Source organism: Vitis riparia, chromosome 12 (genome assembly GCF_004353265.1).
Source record: "Vitis riparia cultivar Riparia Gloire de Montpellier isolate 1030 chromosome 12, EGFV_Vit.rip_1.0, whole genome shotgun sequence".
Taxonomy (NCBI): domain Eukaryota; kingdom Viridiplantae; phylum Streptophyta; class Magnoliopsida; order Vitales; family Vitaceae; genus Vitis; species Vitis riparia.
Genome location: NC_048442.1, coordinates 3,149,635 through 3,170,950, shown reverse-complemented (window position 1 = coordinate 3,170,950; position 21,316 = coordinate 3,149,635). Strand labels below are relative to the sequence as shown.

At 36.3% G+C, this 21,316-nt stretch overlaps 1 protein-coding gene across 2 annotated transcripts in view; it reads left to right on the top strand.

Annotated features, from left to right (window-relative positions):
* The window catches only part of LOC117926240 (DExH-box ATP-dependent RNA helicase DExH7, chloroplastic), a 98,941-nt gene extending 78,272 nt beyond the window's left edge, over positions 1 to 20,669 (top strand). Inside the window, exons 26-35 of one of the 2 annotated variants that reach the window (XM_034845322.1) lie at positions 414 to 512; positions 613 to 753; positions 1,740 to 1,810; positions 3,634 to 3,703; positions 5,011 to 5,103; positions 15,689 to 15,901; positions 16,876 to 16,968; positions 18,729 to 18,851; positions 19,934 to 20,169; positions 20,249 to 20,669. In XM_034845322.1, the coding sequence (XP_034701213.1) occupies positions 414 to 512; positions 613 to 753; positions 1,740 to 1,810; positions 3,634 to 3,703; positions 5,011 to 5,103; positions 15,689 to 15,901; positions 16,876 to 16,968; positions 18,729 to 18,851; positions 19,934 to 20,011 (981 nt within the window). In that variant the 3' untranslated portion in view covers positions 20,012 to 20,169; positions 20,249 to 20,669. Of the gene's footprint in view, positions 1 to 413; positions 513 to 612; positions 754 to 1,739; positions 1,811 to 3,633; positions 3,704 to 5,010; positions 5,104 to 15,670; positions 15,902 to 16,875; positions 16,969 to 18,728; positions 18,852 to 19,933; positions 20,170 to 20,248 lie in introns of both variants that reach the window. The other variant, XM_034845321.1, reaches the window with a different exon arrangement.
* Positions 20,670 to 21,316: the final 647 nt, after the last annotated feature.

The following is a 21,316-nucleotide window of genomic DNA, read 5'->3' as shown; positions in this document are numbered from 1 at the left end:
TCTTAGTGATTCACTTTCTTTTTCTAAATTCTAATAGCATTGCCTTTTCAGGCCCTTGGTCATATCACACCATGCTTTGTATTGATATATTTAAAATAATTTTTACCTAGAATTATCAGTAAAATGCTTTTCATTTCACCAACATCGGCCTGTTTGGGTTGTTGTGTTGAATGGTCAATCTTTGGGTTTGGGCTTTTTGATTGGATAGGTTTTTATGCTTGTATGGTCAATATTCATCCTTCCCATCACTATTAATGCTCTCTCTCTCTCTCTCTCTCTGCGACAGACATGAAAACACATCAAGAATTTACTTCACATGAAAACACATCACAAATTTCCTTAAGCAATGGAATTGCTGCCTACATATTTTGGTAAAACCATGTTGTTGATAATGTTTTCCTATGAAACTGCAGATGATGTTATATGGGGCAATATTTGGTTGCTTATCACCCATTCTCTCAATTTCAGCATTTTTGAGTTATAAGTCACCATTTTTATCTCCAAAAGATGAGGTCTCTCTTCTAAGTATTCTTTATCTTTTTTCTGTTTCTCAACTTTCCCTATGGTAATGAAGTTGCATTTCCTGGATAATCTAATGTGCTTGATTTCCAGAGACAAAATGTTGAAAGAGCCAAATTGGCATTGTTGACTGATCAAGTAGATGGTGCAAGTGATTCAACTGATGGTGCCAGGCAATCTGACCACCTAGTAATGATGGTTGCATACAAGAAATGGGAGAGGATTCTACATGAGGTCAGTTAATTTGAATTTTACCTTCAGTAAACAGTTCTTAGATAACTGGGCAAGGATCTTCACCATTGCAGTTATATAAGGCAATTTGTTACTAGTCATGAAATGGCACTTCAGTGTACCTGGTTCTTGTCCTCTTTTTTTCTTCTTGTCTTTGTCTTATTTTTCTTCTTCTTCTTTTTTTTTTTAAGTGATTCTTGCTTGAAGTATAAGACAGTACAAAGGTCATGCATTTTGGTAGAATTGAGAAAAAATTTGAAGTGTTATGCAAATCAGATGAACAATGATTGAGCCAAATCGCGCACAAGAAGGTTAATACTAATGACTTGCTACAATTGAGAAGACCCCACAAAGCACTTAGTCCCGACATATGTAAGTTGTGCATGAAGCATGGAGAAACAGTAGATCACCTTTTCCTCCATTGCTCTTTGACCAAGGGGTTGTGGCACAGATTATTTCAGTTAGCAAAGATGGATTGGGTTTCCCCAAGGAGCATCTCTGACATGTTTTTTACTAATTTTAATGGGTTCGGATCTTCTAAGAGAAGGGTTGTTTTATGGCAAGACGTGTGCATCGCGTTAATGTGGGTGGTGTGGCGGGAAAGGAATGCAAGGATTTTTGAGGATAAAGCAAGGAATTCAGGGTATCTTTGGGATTCTATTCGTTTTTTGGCTTCTCTATGGGCTTTTTGTTCTAAGGTTTTTAAGGGGATACCTCTTAACGTGTTACAACTTGATTGGTTAGCGGTGTGTAAATAGACCGTTTGTTTTTTCTCTCGTTGTATTTCTTATATTTGATTACTTGTAGTCTTGTTTTTCTTTGGTGGGAGGATTTCTCATCCTTCTAATTGTACCTTCTTTTTATCAATATATTCCGTTATCGTTTCCTATAAAAAAAAAAAAAAATGATTGAGCCAGATCTGCCTCCTTGCTGACTGGTACTTCTTCTCACAACTTGACTTTATTAATATATGAGATTTTATTTTGCAGAAAGGAGCAAAAGCCGCACAACATTTTTGCAATTCATATTTTTTAAGCAGTTCAGTGATGCACATGATAAGGTTTAGTTTCTTTTCCCTAAAGTTTTTGTTATTTAGAACCAATTAACCGTATGAATACATCCTGTTTTTTCATCTTACATGTGATATGATAGGAATGTTATTCTTTTTCTCTACTCTTGTGGTTGGGTACCTCTTTTGTGGTTGAAGGAAGATGAGAAGAATATGAAATTTTTCCATGGAATCACCAATGCCTCCATAAGAAGTAATTTAGATAAAAATGTTGTGATTTGGGTTTTAGTCTTTCTTCAAGTGGTTTTATTTGAACGCAAGGGATCGAAGATGTAGTCTTGAGGACAGTATGTTTAAGACCATTGGGCAAAGGATTTTGCCAATCTTAAGAAGGATTTTAGCAGAGGAGGTGGTTTTGGAGGTCTTGCATGCACTACGTTGAATAAAGCTCGTTGTCCAAATGCTTTCACCAATTTAATTAGGGTAGTATTAGAGGGCTTTTTTGGAGTGTATGATATACATTGTGAGCCCACATCCTACAAACTTAAGTTTTTAAGAAAATTGGTATTTCAACCTGGTATTAGAACCTTGTATGGCGGGAGGTCAAGTATTCAGACCTCACCACTACCTGCTTATTTTCCCAATCTATTAAGTCATGTATAAGCCCAAAAATGGAGTCTACACATGAGAGAGGGTGTTAGAGTGCATGATATACATTGTGAGCCTAAATCCTATAAGCTAAAGCTTTTAGGAAAATTGGTAGTTCAACTGGCTTGATGAAATTTGTATGTGAATTTCATTTTATGGAATCATTTAAATAAAGTTGTACTACTACCTTTTTGGTTCTTGTTCCAAGAATGTTAGAACAAATAGTTTTATAGATTTTAGAACCATTGTTTAGTGGGATGGCTCTACAAGCTATTAGCTAAAATTATCACTAATAAATTGGAGAAAGTGGTAGGCCTAGTGGTTTCAAATTCTGAAAATGCATTTGTAGAAGGAATGCAAATTTTTTTGTTGTAGTTTTGTTTGCTAATAAAACAGTTGATTCCAAAGAGGAGCTCTAGCATGGAAGAACACAAAAAAAAAATCCCATGACAATGTGAATTGCATTTTCACTTATTCTATTTGGAGAAGATAGGCTTTTGATGAAATGAAATTGATTTGATGTATTAGGGCTTTAACCCAAATCAGCTTATGTACATTGTTGGCCCTATCTAACAGCCTAAGCTTGAAATTGATAGTTTAGCTACATAAAATGTTGTATCTCTACTATTATATTTTTAATCTTAGTTAACAGAGTTGTGGCTAGTTTCTTTCAGAGTTTCAAAAGATTAGTTAAGAGGAATCCACTTTCTTTTTATTTATTTGCAATGGTGATAAAAATATTTAAGTGCCACATTAGCTAAGGCCATGGAAGGGGTTTCATTGAATGCTTTGTAGAGGGGAAAAGAGAGGGCTAAGGTATGAAAATATCCTTCTTTTAGTTTGTTGGTTACTCTTTTTGTAAGGCAAGTGGAGCACAATTGTTATACCGAAGGTGCACGCTTACAAATGCAACTGAGTTAGAGCCTAAGTCTTTCTTACAAATGTTCCTTGTGATTGTGCAGTATTACCTTTCCCAGGTTAAGATTTAAAGAGTTTCTTTTAAACCATTAATTTGCATCTTCAAATACTTTTAAGCCTCCTGAACATTCATTTCACTTTGTGAATGATGTCGAAAAGAATCATAACACTGAATAACTCAATAAATAATGTGAATGTTCTTCTTGTCAAAAATTAATATTAATATTCTGAGAAATAGATCAATGCACTTCATTTCAGTGATTTTCTATATACTTCATATTGATTCATTAACTCTTTCTGTTTTTTAGAGACATGCGAGTTCAATTTGGAAATTTGCTAGCTGATATTGGGCTTATCAGTCTACCAAAGAAATATCAGGTTTGGTGCTTTTGCTTTGTTTTGAGTCTTGTATGTTTATGACTTGACTTGTGTGGCTTTCTAATACAATACCTTTATTCTTTTGTATCATACGATTTGGATGACATTATATATCCAAATAGTGTTTTCAATGCTTATCGAGCAAAGTAAATGATGTCAGTTTAGTCATCATTGAACAAGTAAAGTTTTTCTATATAAGGTCTATAAAACTTAGAAATTCTATTATCAATCATCAAAAGAATAGTTAAAGGGTGTAAACAATCATTTATAGTAAGTTGTATCTGAAGGCAGGGTTGTGCTCTCCATATTCTTAGTGTAATAGTCATTTTTTGTTCTAATTAGGCACATAATTGTGAATCTTATGTTTATTATTTTGACAATCAAAATAAAATATTAGTGGTAAAATTAGGAAAAGAAATTAAGGGAGGAGTGTCCCTCTGTTTCTCTTACTCTTTGTCTTGTTTTTTTTTTTTTTTTCTTTTTTGTGTCTATTATTTATTTGATAGGAAAATAAAATCGATGTCAAAAAGCCTAACAAAAAAGGGCACTTAACCGAAGGACACGGGATACATACAAGGCACACAAAGGCTCTCTTACTGTCCTTATCTATTTTTTTTTCATTTCTTCTTCTTCTTCCGAAAGTCAAGACACTTGGCCTACATCTTTTTATCCTCTTCTTTTTCCTTAAATAAAGTGTTAGGCTGTTTCAAGATTATTTCATACATCTTTGGGACATAATGCAATTCTGAACCTGTAGTGAGAACTCATTCACTTTCTCATCTTGGCTCAGCAGCAACTGTATCTTCTCCTTACCTCAAGCCTTATTCATTTTGGTTGGCCTTCTGATGTTGCAGTGGCTTCAGCTTTAACTCTAGGATCTCTTTTCAATTTATATCTTAAATTATAGAAATCCCTGAGGTTTCTGACAGTAAAAGACCTTCCCTGCATTGAATTGCTTGTCAGTGATCCTTCATAAACAAAAGAAAGGGAAGAGTAGAGCAAATCTCCTCCACACACACACACACACACAGATATATATATATATATATATATATAGAGAGAGAGAGAGAGAGAGAGAGAGAGAGAGCATAAGGCCAACCCCTTCAACCTGTATCTCATGGGTTCCATTTTCTCTTTTTTTTTAAAAAGAAATAATGCTTGCTTGATTTAACAAAATATAGGCTCAAAAAGTAAATATATTGTCCTTTTCTTGAATAATGCAGTTTTTAACAAAACAATAATAATTGAGATCTCTTTTGTTCAATTCTGTCCTTTTGTTTTAACAAAATAATGCTTGCTTGATTCAGATTGAGAGGAAAAAGAAAGAGAATCTCAACAGCTGGTTTTCTGATATCTCGCAACCATTCAATACATATTCACATCATTTTTCAATTGTGAAGGTGAATTCTGATATCTCACAACTGTTCAATACATATTCACATCAAAGTTTGCATATTGTTCTGATGACCCTTTCATCATACCACAAACAGAATTGTTGGATATTACAGATGTCCTGTTCCATTTATGGAGCATGGTTCATCATCACTTGAATTTCTTCAGCAAACTTTGCTATTAATTGCAAGCAAGAGGTGTTTATTTTGTTATTCCAACCTCATTTTGAATGCCACGTGTTTGGTGCATTTTGAAAATATTGATGCATGTTTTACATAAACAGCCTCCATTTTTGTGCATATCCTTTTTTGTTAAAGGAATTCTTTTAGGTTAAAAGGAATTCTTTTAGGTCATCAGGTGACGTTATTGCTCTTGTAAACATGTAGACCTTCAGAACATTCAGATGGTCAGCCCATCACTAGATTTCATAAAGTTACAATTTTGTTTCATGTCAAGTCCATTTTGCATTTAGTTTACAATACTTCTTTTCTACTAGAAACAACAATTGTGTTGTGTGAAAAGAGAGAAAAAGGAGAATCCCTAATTTTTGTTATTGAAAAACTGTTAATAATACACATTGGACTTGGATATATATATACATGTTAGTGGGACCCACAATACAATAAGGAAAGATAAGGAAAAGTAAATAACTGAAATAACTGTACACTATCTAACACTCCCCCTCAAGCTGGAGCATATATGTTATATGCACCAAGCTTATTACAAATGTATTTAATTCTAGGACCTCTGAGAGATTTAGTAAAAATATCTGCTAGTTGATCATTTGAATTGACAAAACTAGTCGCCACACATCCTAATGCGATCTTCTCTCTAATGAAGTGACAGTTAACTTCAATGTGTTTGGTCCTTTCATGGAAGACTGGATTGGATGCAATATGCAAAGCGGCTTGGTTGTCACAGATGAGCTTCATCTGTTCATCATTTCCAAATCTCAACTCCCGAAGAAGATGTTTCAGCCATATGAGTTCACATGTTGCCAGAGCCATAGCTCGATACTCGGCTTCAACACTAGATCTGGCCACTACATCTTGTTTCTTACTTTTCCAGGATATTAGGTTACCTCCAATAAAAACACAATACCCGGAAGTGGAACGTCTATCTGTGGGTGAGCCAGCCCAATCTGCATCTGTGTAACCAACAACCTGGGTATGACCTCTGTTCTCGTACAACACACCTTGGCCTGGTGTGCTTTTGATATATCGAAGAATGCGGATTACAGCATCCCAATGGCTATCACATGGTGACTGTAGGAATTGACTAACAACACTTACAGGAAAAGAAATGTCTGGACGAGTAATGGTGAGGTAGTTCAGTTTATGTACAAGTCGCCGATATCTCCCAGGATCGCTTAAAGGCTCCCCCTGTCCTGGTATAAGTTTGACATTTGGATCCATAGGATTGTCTATCGGTTTACAGTCTAACATACCGATTTCTTCCAAGATGTCTAAAGCATACTTCCTTTGGGAAAGAACCACACCGGAACTGGATTGAGCTATCTCAATCCCTAAGAAATACTTGAGTTTCCCCAATTCTTTAGTCTGAAAGTGGGTGAAAATGTGTTGCTTTAGTTTTTGAATACCATTCTGATCACTGTCTGTAATGACGATGTCGTCCACATAAACTACTAGATAAATACACTACCCCGAAGAGTTATGATGATAGAAAACGGAATGGTCTGCTGTACTGCGGAACATGCCAAACTCTTGAACAACAGAACTAAAATGGTTGAACCATGCTCAAGGAGATTGTTTCAAGCCATATAGGGAACGGCGTAACCTGCACACTAAACCAGACTCCTCCTGAGCAACAAAACCAGGTGGTTGCTCTATATAAACTTCCTCAGCAAGATCCCCATGAAGGAAAGTATTTTTAATATCTAACTGATAAAGAGGCCAAGAACGCATAGCAGCCATGGAGAGCAATAGACGAACAGAAGCTATCTTGGCAACAGGAGAGAAAGTGTCACCATAATCAGAACCATAAACCTGAGTATAACTTTTAGCAACTAAGCGGGCCTTAAGGCGATCAACCTGACCATCAGGGCCAACCTTAACTGTGTAGATCCAATGACAACCAATTGTAGATTTACCAGAGGGTAAAACAACAAGATCCCAAGTGCCATTGGAGTGTAAAGCAGCCATTTCATCTACCATTGCCTGTCGCCTGCCTGGATGGGAAAGAGCCTCAAGGGTGTTCTTGGGAAGAGAAATAGAAGATATAGCAAAAATAAATGCAGAATAGGGTGAAGATAATTGACGGTAACTCAAAAAATTGTAAATGGGATGAGGATTACGAGTAGATCGATTACCTTTCCGAAGAGCAATGGGTAAGTCAGTAGAAGGAGGCAGAACCGGGGCAGGAGAAGCCGAAGGGATAGGAAGTGAGTCGGTAGGTACCTCAGCCAAAGAAGGAGGAACAACGACACGATGACGGCGATGATAAACCTGAAGTGGGCGAGAAGGCACTGCATCAGGTAGGGAGATAATGGGAAGAGGTAAGACTTCAGAAACAAGAAGAGACTCAAAGGTGGAGAAGAATGGTGAGTCCTCAAAGAAAGTGACATCAGTGGAGAGAAAGTAGCAATGAGTCTCAGAGGAATAACAACGATAACCCTTTTGAAGTCTGGAATATCCCAAGAAGATGCATTTTGTGGCTTTGGCAGAAAGTTTGTCCTGTCCAAGAGTAAGAATATGAACAAAGCAAGTACAACCAAAAACACGAGGAGGAAGGAAATAAAGTGGTTGGTCAGGGAAAAGAAGGGAATGAGGGTTTTCTGATGGCGATACGGTTGATCAGAAAGCTTTAGGAGATGGGAAAGGTGACCGGAATGAAACACGGTCACTGAAAGGTTTCTCAGAATTGATTCACGGATAAACCGGAAATAATTAGGTTTTTTTTTTCTCCCTAGGCTCTGATACCATGTGAAAAGAGAGAAAAGGGAAAATCCCTAATTTTTATTATTGAAAAACTGTTAATAATACACATTGGACTTGGGTATATATATATACATGTTAGTGGGACCCACAATACAATAAGGAAAGAAAAGGAAAAGTAAATAATTGAAATAACTGTACATTATCTAACATGTTGCATCCAAACCAGAAGTATAATAAGAATTTAGTTATCCTTCATAGGAGATGATAAAAAATATTAGAAAGGGCTACCAAAAGTGTACCAAAACCCAACAGTAGTAACACAAAAAGCAAAACAATCAAGGAGACAATGACTACTAAACAAAATCCTCTAGACTAGATGCACCTAGCTTAGCAATGAATCTGCTAAGTGGTTAGTGGAGCATGGTACCACAAAAGGAGCATCTCGTCACATATCTTATGTAACATCATCCTATTTCCCAGGCCCCTTTTTCATCTGGGAAGCCCTAGAAATAATTGTTACCGAGTCACCCTTCATTATGAAATTACTCGGGACAAACGAATCTGCTTGGATCAGGCATTCCAAAAGTATACTACCTCCACTTCTATAGCCAAACTGTTGGTTTGGAGAGTAGGGTTCAAAGTATCGGCTGAGTCATATCCACCTCAGCAGGGTCTGAGACGATTCCGATTCCCAAGTTACGATTTATAACATTGAACACTGACTTGGTGTTAACTTGTCCTGAATTGTCTAACTCAGCCAATTTTTTTGAAAAAAAAAAAACAAACATTTTACTCAGACAGAGTTTCAGATTGGACCCCAAATTCCAATACCTCAAAGTTACATCACAAGTCCCTTTTCTTCTTCTTCTTCTTCTTCATCCACAAAATCACCCTTCTTGGTTGCCTGCTGCTACTATTGTGGCAATTGAAAGTTGAGAAGCGACGATATAATGCTGATGATCTCTCTTTCTCTAATCATCATCTTCAAATCCTTTTTGCCATTGGCAAAGACATCTCATTGGCATCTTGGTTTTTCTTGCATAGACATCATCGATTGTGCTTCATGGACCTTGAAAGCTTGAGAACGAAGATTCACCCTTAGCTGGAGAAGAAGATTCAGATTTAGGAAAAGAATGGTTATCGGGTATTTTTTTACATGCCAATAATATATATGGTATTATATTATATTATTGTCTGCCATTATGCATTATTGATTAGATGTATGGGCTGAAGATGGGATTTCAAAATATTTTTGGGAGGTAAACAAGGATATTTATATGGCTATGGGCATAAAGGTAAGAACATGAATATTTATATGGTTATAAGTATAAACGGTTAATAAATTAATTGATTTATAATTGAGTTTATTATACTTAAAATTTGAGAAAAATAATTAAAAAATGGTAAATTTCATATAAAAGAATATCATTTAATATATCTTAATAATTTTTTTTTATCAGAAACAAAATATTTATTGATGATAATAAAGGTACAAAAGAAGGATGAGAAGTCCTTCCCTCAAAATACACATCTTGATCAAAGTAATACGTACACCACACTATACAAAAACTATACACAAAGGCTGTTGGGCTTTGTGGAGCCTAGTTTTGTTTGATCCAATTTGACGACCCGACCCGAATAATATTGCATGGCTTTTTAATGGGAGATTTATTGAGGCCTGTTGGGTCGTTTAGCCCATTGTGGAACCACCCCTTCTGATTAGGGTTTTTTAGTGTGGTGGGGTTGTCGTGTTATATATATAGAGAGAATATTGTAGCCGCTAAGTTGTACTCTGAATTCTTCCCTGATAATAGTGATATCCCTGCAACTCCGTGGACGTAGGCAAATTGCCGAACCACGTAAATATTGTTTTGTGCATGTGATTATCTTTTCTTTGGCGTGTGTTTTCTTTAATTTTGTTTCTCACGGGTTGGGAATTCGGTTTAATTCCCTACAACTGGTATCAGAGCCTAGGGTTAGGTTTGAGTGGGAGCAATGGCAGAGGAAGCAGGAAAGGCGTCTGGAATAGAAAAGTTTGATGGCACAGACTTTGCGTATTGGAGGATGCAGATTGAAGATTATCTCTATGGGAGGAAATTGCATCTGCCTCTTTTGGGGACAAAACCTGAGAGTATGAAGGCTGAGGAATGGGCGCTTCTTGACAGACAGGTTCTAGGAGTTATTAGGTTAACTCTGTCTAGGTCTGTTGCACATAATGTTGTAAAGGAGAAGACCACAGCAGATTTGATGAAGGCTTTGTCCGGTATGTATGAAAAGCCGTCCGCAAACAATAAGGTGCATCTGATGAAGAAGTTGTTCAATTTGAAGATGACAGAGAATGCATCAGTAGCACAACATCTGAATGAATTTAATACAATCACAAATCAATTGTCGTCTGTAGAAATTGATTTTGATGATGAGATTCGTGCTCTGATCGTCTTGGCTTCTTTGCCAAACAGTTGGGAGGCAATGAGGATGGCAGTAAGCAATTCTACGGGAAAGGAAAAGCTCAAGTACAATGATATACGAGATTTAATTCTGGCTGAGGAGATTCGCCGAAGAGATGCAGGTGAAACTTCAGGATTTGGTTCTGCCCTAAACCTTGAGACAAGAGGCAAAGGTAATGACAGATATTCAAATCGGGGTAGATCAAATTCCAGAAATTCTAATCGGAACAGAAGCAAATCTAGATCAGGCCAACAAGTACAATGCTGGAATTGTGGGAAAACAGGTCACTTTAAAAGGCAATGCAAAAGCCCTAAGAAGAAGAATGAAGATGATTCTGCTAATGTTGTAACAAAAGAGGTACATGATGCATTACTTCTTGCAGTAGACAGTCCACTTGATGATTGGGTTTTGGATTCAGGAGCTTCGTTTCATACCACTCCACACTGAGAAATCATACAGAATTATGTTGCAGGTGATTTTGGTAAGGTGTATTTGGCTGATGGTTCAGCCTTGGATGTTGTGGGTCTGGGAGACGTCCGGATATCGTTGCCCAATGGGTCTGTTTGGTTACTGGAGAAGGTTCGACATATTCCTGACCTGAGGAGGAATCTAATTTCTGTTGGACAACTTGATGATGAAGGACATGCAATACTATTTGTTGGTGGTACTTGGAAGGTTACAAAGGGAGTTAGGGTATTGGCTCGTGGAAAGAAGACTGGTACTTTGTATATGACCTCATGTCCAAGAGACACAATTGCAGTTGCTGATGCAAGTACTGATACAAGCCTATGGCATCGTAGACTTGGTCACATGAGTGAGAAAGGGATGAAGATGCTGTTGTCAAAAGGAAAACTACCAGAATTGAAATCCATTGATTTTGACATGTGTGAAAGTTGCATCTTAGGAAAACAAAAAAAGGTAAGCTTCTTGAAAACTGGCAGGACACCGAAGGCTGAAAAATTGGAACTAATACACACTGATTTGTGGGGGCCTTCTCCGGTTGCATCCCTAGGAGGTTCAAGGTACTACATCACTTTTATTGATGACTCAAGTAGAAAGGTATGGGTTTATTTTCTGAAAAATAAATCTGATGTATTTGAAACTTTTAAGAAGTGGAAGGCCATGGTTGAGACAGAAACAGGTTTAAAAGTAAAATGTTTGAGGTCAGATAATGGAGGAGAGTACATAGATGGAGGGTTCAATAAGTATTGTGCTGCACAGGGAATTAGGATGGAGAAGACCATTCCTGGGACACCACAGCAGAATGGTGTGGCTGAGCGCATGAACAGAACTCTCAATGAGCGTGCTAGAAGTATGAGGTTGCATGCTGGACTACCAAAAACCTTTTGGGCTGATGCTGTTAGCACTGCAGCTTACCTGATAAACCGAGGACCATCAGTTCCCATGAAGTTCAGACTTCCTGAGGAGGTTTGGAGCGGTAAAGAGGTGAAGTTTTCACATTTAAAAGTTTTTGGTTGTGTTTCTTATGTTCATATTGATTCTGATGCTCGTAGCAAACTTGATGCAAAGTCAAAAATATGTTTTTTCATTGGCTATGGTGATGAGAAATTTGGCTATAGGTTTTGGGATGAACAAAACAGGAAAATCATCAGAAGTAGAAATGTGATATTTAATGAACAGGTTATGTACAAGGACAGGTCAACTGTAGTGTCAGATGTTACAGAGATAGATCAAAAGAAATCTAAGTTTGTCAATTTAGATGAATTGACTGAAAGTACTGTCCAGAAGGGGGGTGAAGAAGATAAGGAGAATGTAAATTCACAGGTAAATCTGAGTACACCTGTAGTTGAAGTTTGCAGATCTTCCAGGAACATTAGACCTCCGCAGCGTTATTCACCTGTTTTAAATTATCTCCTGTTGACTGATGGCGGTGAGCCAGAGTGTTATGATGAAGCCTTGCAAGATGAGAATTCAAGCAAGTGGGAGTTAGCCATGAAGGATGAGATGGATTCCTTGTTAGGGAATCAGACATGGGAATTGACTGAATTGCCAGTAGGAAAGAAGGCTTTGCACAACAAGTGGGTATACAGAATAAAGAATGAGCATGATGGTAGTAAACGTTACAAGGCCAGATTAGTTGTTAAAGGGTTCCAGCAAAAGGAGGGCATTGATTACACAGAGATATTTTCTCCAGTTGTGAAAATGTCAACAATCAGACTTGTACTAGGAATGGTGGCTGTAGAAAACTTACATCTTGAGCAGTTAGATGTGAAGACAGCATTCCTTCATGGTGACTTGGAGGAAGACCTTTACATGATTCAGCCAAAAGGGTTCATTGTTCAGGGACAAGAGAATCTAGTCTGCAAACTGAGAAAAAGCTTGTATGGTCTTAAACAAGCTCCTAGACAGTGGTACAAGAAGTTTGACAGTTTTATGCATAGAATTGGGTTCAAGAGATGTGAAGTTGATCACTGTTGCTATGTTAAGTCTTTTGACAATTCTTACATCATATTACTGTTGTATGTGGATGATATGCTTATTGCAGGGTCTGACATTGAGAAGATTAATAATCTGAAGAAGCAATTGTCCAAACAATTTGCAATGAAGGATTTGGGAGCTGCAAAGCAAATCCTTGGTATGAGAATCATTAGAGATAAGGTTAATGGTACATTGAAGCTTTCACAATCAGAGTATGTGAAAAAAGTTCTCAGCAGGTTCAACATGAATGAAGCTAAACCAGTGAGCACACCCTTGGAGAGCCATTTCAAACTAAGCAAAGAACAGTCACTGAAGACAGAAGAAGAAAGGGACCATATGAGCAAGGTGCCCTATGCCTCAGCTATTGGTAGCTTGATGTATGCTATGGTGTGTACAAGGCCAGACATTGCACATGCAGTGGGAGTTGTGAGCAGATTCATGAGTAGGCCTGGAAAGCAGCATTGGGAGGCAGTCAAGTGGATTCTAAGATATCTGAAGGGTTCATTAGATACATGTCTTTGCTTCACAGGTGCAAGTTTGAAATTGCAGGGTTATGTAGATGCTGATTTTGCTGGTGATATTGATAGTAGAAAGAGTACTACTGGGTTTGTTTTTACTCTAGGTGGTACAGCTATATCATGGGTTTCAAATCTACAGAAGATTGTTACTTTGTCTACTACAGAAGCTGAGTATGTTGCAGCAATTGAAGCTGGAAAGGAGATGATTTGGCTACATGGTTTCTTAAATGAATTGGGTAAGAAGCAGGAGATGGGCATTCTACACAGTGACAGTCAGAATGCAATTTTTCTTGCCAAAAATTCGGCTTTTCATTCAAAGTCGAAACATATACAAACAAAATACCACTTTATCCGTTATCTTGTTGAGGATAAACTGGTAATACTTGAGAAGATTTGTGGATCTAAGAACCCTGCAGACATGTTGACTAAGGGTGTCACTATTGAGAAGTTGAAGCTGTGCGCAGCTTCAATTGGTCTTCTAACTTGAGGACAGGAGGATGAGTTGTAGGGATGAGGGATTGTTTCTTGGAGGATAGCGGTTTGATGTTGGTGATTGGACTAGTCTCCAAGTGGGAGATTTGTTGGGCTTTGTGGAGCCTAGTTTTGTTTGATCCAATTTGACGACCCGACCCGAATAATATTGCATGGCTTTTTAATGGGAGATTTATTGAGGCCTGTTGGGTCGTTTAGCCCATTGTGGAACCACCCTTTCTGATTAGGGTTTTTTAGTGTGGTGGGGTTGTCGTGTTATATATATAGAGAGAATATTGTAGCCGCTAGGTTGTACTCTGAATTCTTCCCTGATAATAGTGATATCCCTGCAACTCCGTGGACGTAGGCAAATTGCCGAACCACGTAAATACTGTCTAGTGCGTGTGATTATCTTTTCTTTGGCGTGTGTTTTCTTTAATTTTGTTTCTCACGGGTTGGGAATTCGGTTTAATTCCCTACAACGGCAATCCCCAACTATCTCAAACTTCTGAAACACAAACCGAAAGTTAGTTGAGTTGAATGACATTAAGTGGAACTCCTTTAAAAGCGGCAATACGGGACATCCAAAGAGAGGAGTAGAAGTGAAGCAAATCCCACAATATATCTTAATAATTAATTAATAAAAATATAAATGTTTTATATATTGATTAATTATAATTTTTAAAATTTTTTTGAGCTATTAAATTAACATATTTTGTGTAACATCCAATACCGATCTGAGTTAGCAAGATTGATACCTTTTGAGTCAATGACCAATACTACGACTTTGAACCATGTTGGAGAGGGAAGAAATTTTTTCTATATATTTACTTCACAGATTGTACAATATACAAGAAAAGAGAAAAAACCATATGAAGAATAATCTAAAACCAATCCCCACAATCTGGTCTGAATTGCTGCATTAGTAGTCATCAAATCCCTTCCATCAAGGAGCTAAATATGACAGCTACAAATCTGCTCCTTGATTATGGAAATTAAAATAATTTGTCCCTAAAATAAAGGATCAACTAGAATTGAATCCGAAAGCTAATATAAAGAGTTTATGGACTAGAAATTACTGCTAATATAGGAAGTATAAAGCTGGAAATCTCTGCATATGCAGTTAACACTTGTCAACATAGACTTAGTCCAGTGTGATTGGGAAAAGCTCCAACCACAACTCCCTGTAATTGTGAAACACTGCTCCAGTTCCTTTCTGGCTAGGATTTCCTAAAGAAGAACAATTGAAATTAAATTTCAGGTGACCCATTGGGTTGAGCACACCCAGCACAAAGGTCAACATTCCTCTTGCTCATCCAACAATATGATCTTCAATCTAACATGATCATGTTCATGCATTACTAACAAAGATTTAAAACCTTACCCTTGACTGTACTCTGGTAGCTGAGAAGAAGAGTAAATGAATTCCAACTTATTGTAAGAATTTAAATGATTTCAAGTCACATATTCTAGTCATGATTCCCTTTTTTTGTGTTTATGTATAAAATAACTCTGTGGAGCTTCTAATACGATTGTCATGGGATTGGATGAAGTAATATTGTTTATCTTTATCCTTTACATGCATGTGGCTATGACCAATTTATCCTGAACACAGATGATTCACTTTTAATAATTACAGTTGGATAAATGTTCCACTTTGTCTCACTTGCTAGATTAATAATATAAATCCTTTATCCTCATTGAGGTTTTGAAGTGATAACCATTGTCAGTGATGATGACAACCAGAAAACTGTATTAACTAATCTGAATTTCATAGCATATATACTGATCTAGACATCTAGCCTAATGGTGCCTTGCAGGCAATTCTTTGTGCTGGTTTATACCCAAATGTAGCTGCCACTGAGCAAGGCATTGCTGGAGTAGCTCTTGGCAACATTATACAGTCTTCTGGTTCGGCAACAAAAGGCCGTCCAGTCTGGTATGATGGAAGAAGAGAAGTTCACATACATCCTTCTTCTATCAATGGTAACTTGAATGCTTTTCAGTACCCATTCCTCGTCTTCCTCGAAAAGGTTGGCATGCTTTTATCCCATGGAATTACTTCAGTCTTTTTCCCTATCATTTGCAAAAATTCACATTTATTTACTGAACTATGACAATGTTCTAAAATAAATGCTTAGATGACTCAGATATTTTGCAACTCATAAATATATTTTTTTCATGCTGGAGTTGAATTGTTCCCCTGTTTTTATTCCATGCAAATTCATGAAAGTTTATGATTTATCCCAATATTTAGATAAGAAAGTTTTTGGATGTTATTTGTTGTTCCTACTATGGACACTTCCTCCAATGCCTGAGTCAATCATAACTGATCCAAGTTGATTCAGAATTTTGTTTGGAAGATTCAGTTGACATGAGTCAGGATGAGAATCTTAGAAACATTAGTTGTTCCTTTGTGAATTTAAATTATCTAATCTTATCTAACTTTTAAAACAATGAGGAAAAAAATTAATGTGTAATATCCAACATGCTTTCTTAACCTCTCACACAACAATATGCTTTGTTCACACTGCAAAGTTTTAACATAGTGGGTTCAGCCTTCCTGCTTATTAATAGAAAAAACTAATTTGTACTTTTTCCTTTTTTCAGAGAAAAGAAAATCGTGACCTTCTCAATACTTAACTCTAAGATTTCCATGAAGTGAGCTGCATTTATTGTATGGTTTAAATTGATTTGTCAGTTGCAGAAAGAAGATTTTAGTTCCATTAGATGCGTCTTTACATCCTTATATTATTCCTGCTATATAATCTAATCATCCATACTCTGTTTTATGATAATAATAATAATAATAAATAAATAAATAAAAAGCTTGTCCATCCTTCTATGGAAGTAACATGAGGAGAGACAGAGAAAGATAAGTGCTTGGACATCAGAATTTTCTTTTGCAGAAGTTGATTGAAATTGCATTAGATGCAATATCTAGATGGTTGCTGCTTACTCAATGCAATTATAGAAAGAATTTAAATCTAATTTTTAATATTCTCAGGTTGAAACCAACAAAGTATTTCTTCGGGATACAACCATCATCTCTCCATACTCTATTTTGCTGTTTGGTGGCTCCATCAATGTTCAGCATCAGGTAACCATTTTTTATCCGTCTTCTCTCAGCATTCAAGTATGTTAATTGGTAGTGTAGATGCTGATAATTGTTTTAATATAAGGTTATGTTAAAAGAATGTTGTCAGGTCATTATCTCATCCATACCGTCTGGCAATGCATGTAGGGAAAAGAATTGAATTCTCATGATTGTTGTGTATGTATGAAGAATTTATTGGGAAAAGCAGACAGAGAGTCAAATGCTACACTTTTAACTAAATGTACATATTAGAAGAATTAAATGGTCTTTAAAAGAAAAAAATCCAATGGTCAAGACTAGATTATAGCCATACAAAAAGGAAAGAAACAGTCTTTGGAATATTTACATACAGCTACTCTGATACGAAAATAATTATGCATCATTCTCGTACCAATGGCAGCTTCAAATAGATCATACACTAATTCTCTTTATATGAAAATATAGAAGAAAGGAGTCTGTGCACCAATATCTACCATAAAAGGGTCAAGCCATAATAAATGAGAAGATATATGATTCAACTCCTATATAATCACTCTAATATAGCTAGCTCTTTTAAGTACTTCTATATTTCCCCACTGTTCTGGTGCATTTACAATTATTGCTTCTGTGAACATAATAGCTAAATAATCTCGACATGTTACATAAGACAAATGTTGTATAATTGTTCGGTTTTCTGCATTTTTTTCCATCCCTTTGTTCAAATAACCTAGTATTGGTTCACAGTCAATAACATCTTCACCATCTAAAGTGATGATGAGTTGAAGAACACCATTCATTGATGGGTGATGCGGACCCATATTGGCTATCATGAGGTCTTCTCTTGTAAGTGGTACATTCATAGGTTTTCCCCTGATTCATTCTTCCATGAATTGATGAAAATGAAAAGTTCATCAAAATTCAACACACAGTCAATCAATTGACTGATTCTACTGAAGGAAGAAATCAACCAATGATCATATTTGTTTCCATTTGGGCTGTAAGACAGCTTTGATAGAACCAACTTTATGATCTTCAATAAATAAAAAATAACTCTAAAATAAATAGTAAATAATAAAATCAATTACTTCCTATATTTATGTCTAACAGAAGTGTGAACTCTCTGTAATTTAAGATTTTTATCTCCATCAGCTTTCGTATGTTTTGAATGAACTCAATTAAATAAGACTCATTGTTTTCACATATAATACAGAACATGTTTTCACTATTTTCATATCAAAACCAGTCCTTTTGGCTTGCCATGCAGGTTTCAAAATCTCTAAAATTCAGAAAATATAACCTTTTTTTATTGAAAAAAAAAATTAGGAAAACAGTTTTCAATTTTGCTACCAAACAGGATATAAATGTGTTATTATCTATGTAAAAGAGAATAGAATTGGAAAAATCATTATAGAAAAACAGAGTTTTAACTTATCTTTTCTTTCCTTCCCTTTTTCCTTCATTATCTTCTTTTCCTCCCACTTTCTCACATACTTTTCATAATCTAAATGAAGTCTTAAAAATGAGAAATTATTAAGTATTATTTGTTTAACTAATGTCTTTATGTGTGTTTCTATTACTTCACTTAATGGTCAAATTCAATACCTAAGATGTATGAATATATAGGAATATGCTGTTACATTCAAGCATTGTTATCTGCTGTGATTAAATTATTGTCCATACCAGACAATATACAATTGCAACTGAGTGAATTCTAGAACAACTTGGATCTGCCTGATGGTTCATTTCTATTGGAGTAGTGGTGTGTTGATGTTTGCTATTTGCAGAGTGGAATGGTCAATATAGATGGATGGTTAAAACTGGCAGCACCAGCTCAAATTGCTGTCCTGTTCAAAGAACTCCGGGTAACTCTTCATTCTGTTCTGAAGGAGCTGATTAGAAAACCAGAGGTACATTCAATTTGCTTCTAATACCACATACCATTTAGTAATATCATCTGCCATACTTAAATTAGCAATCAGAATCATGAAACTGCAATAAATTTATCTTCAGTTCATATTCTCATTTGCTTTTCTCTGTCATTGAAAATTTGTTGGTCCACATAAATAAATAAATAAATAAATAAAGGGATTCTTGGAGAATTGGCAGGTTTTATTTGGGCCCACTGCTAATAAACATCATAGTTGTCATTGAGCTCCAAACCCAAAAAGAGAGGAAGAGAGAGAGAGAGAGAGAGAGTGCATTTGTCTGTATAAAACTGTTTGTAAGGAAAACATTTTCCTCTGGTGGTGATATCTATGGACCATTTTCTTTCTTGTCTTCAGAACTTTCGATGGAGTAGAGCCTAGAACCTCCCCTTCCCACACCAGCCATAGTCAAAGTTTAATTTGACCTGTTCCTTTTCTCTATTTCAGATCCCCTCACCAGGTCTTTTATTGTCCACAAGAGATGATTCATGTATCACGTTATAAAAGAAATTACAATCTCATTTTTTTAATGGTGGCACAATTATATTGTGCTCTTTATAAAAGTTCTAACCATCCACCAGTTGCCCTGTTTTTTAATGCCTACCGAGGCTGCTCAACTCCAGCGTGAGTTAATTTCTTCCCTCACTCTCAACACCCTCATCTCAGAAACACTTCATAAACATTGTATCTTTACCTAATTTAACCTCATAAACATTGTATCTTTACCTAATTTAACCTCATAAACATTGTATCCTTACCTAGAGCCTATAATTAATCCCAATTTGCATCACCATTGATATTCTTTTTTCAAATTTTGAAAGATTTTAAGGCTAGTAGCATTATCAGAAAATTTTGTTCTTGTTTTCTCCTTTGAGCATATTCAATCTTTTTCCAAAGCAGGACATCTTGTAAGGAGCAAGTGTTGGAAACTCTATCGGCAACTACTATAATACTATTTTCTGTGTCATTTTACTTATACATGCAAAAACCCATATCTATTCTTCATGTTTCTTCTTATTCATGTCTGCAATCCCCGATTATACATTATTTTCTTTGTTTTTCAGAAGGCAATTGTTGTTAATAATGAAGTTGTCAAGTCTATTATCCATTTGTTGTTGGAAGAAGAGAAATCCCCAAAGTAATTTATGACTGCACACAAGGAGGATGCCCATCATTTCTACTCATGGGCTTGCTTTCTGTATAATGTGCTCCTTTCTGCATGACACTTGCTGAGAGTGAATAAAACCAAACCCAAAAACCACTGGAACAATGAGTGATTGTCATATATCTAGTTCAAAAGGTAATCAAACTGCCATGATTGTTTTGTAACTAATTTAAGCATGTCCCCCATCCTAATTAGATGTTTCTCTTTTTGACAGGGATGCTTCGCATATTTCTGTATACTCAAAGCTACAAACTTTTACTAAGAGAAAAACCTATTCAACCGCTTAGTAGTGTAGATCTTACTTTTTTGTCTTTCCATGTAATAAGTGGATTTTTGTAGTTCCCTGTTCGATCTACGATGAAGGAAAGCTACACCTCTTTTAACGTTATAATCATCAGCCTCCCTCCCTCCCTCCCTCCCTCCCTCTCTCTCTCTCTCTCAAATACAGGATGGATGGTGTTGTTTCAGTATCACATGGAAGTTTGTTTTTTAGTCTTTCCTTGTAATTAGTGGATTTTTGAAGTTCCTCGTTCGATCTACAATAAAGGAAACCTACACCTCTTTTAATTTCTCTCTCTCTCTCTCAAAGACAGGATGAATGGTGTTGTTTCAATATCACATGGAAGTTTGTTTTATTGAATCTCCTTCTTCCCTTCAAAACTCTCACATGGAAATCTTTTATTGAATCACTCAGGGTGTTTCAATATATGCGATTTCACTATAAACTTTTTAGTTATTGAATCTCCCTTTCAGATTAATAGGTTAAATGATGGTATTGTTTCAATGTGTGTACCTCAAGTCTCAAAGTTTTTTTATCAAATCCTAGGATGTAATAAATGCCTTCTGTTTTCTATCACAAATCTTAGAAGCAAAAGGTGATCCATGGTTTCCATGTCCTGAATGGTGAAGAACTAATAAGGTTTGTGGTTCACAGAGGAGTCAGTCACTCATCACCATACAGAAGGAATCCATTAGTAATTAATACCATTGTTTTAAAAATCAAACCGGACCGGCCAATTCGACCGGTCACCAATCCAGTATGGTTCGGCTATTTGAGTCGGGGGAGTCTTTGAATCAGCGTCGGACCAGTGAACTAGATGACCCGATCGGTTTCGGGTGAACTGAATGGTTCACCATTAACCCGCCTCAGCGCCACCGGCCCCCAACCCCACCCCCGGTTCCTTTTTGGCCACTCTTTTCCTCCCTTTCCAATTTTTTTTTTTTTTAAAAAATTACCTCATCTTCATTATTATTTATTTTATTTTTTATTTTTTATTTTTTA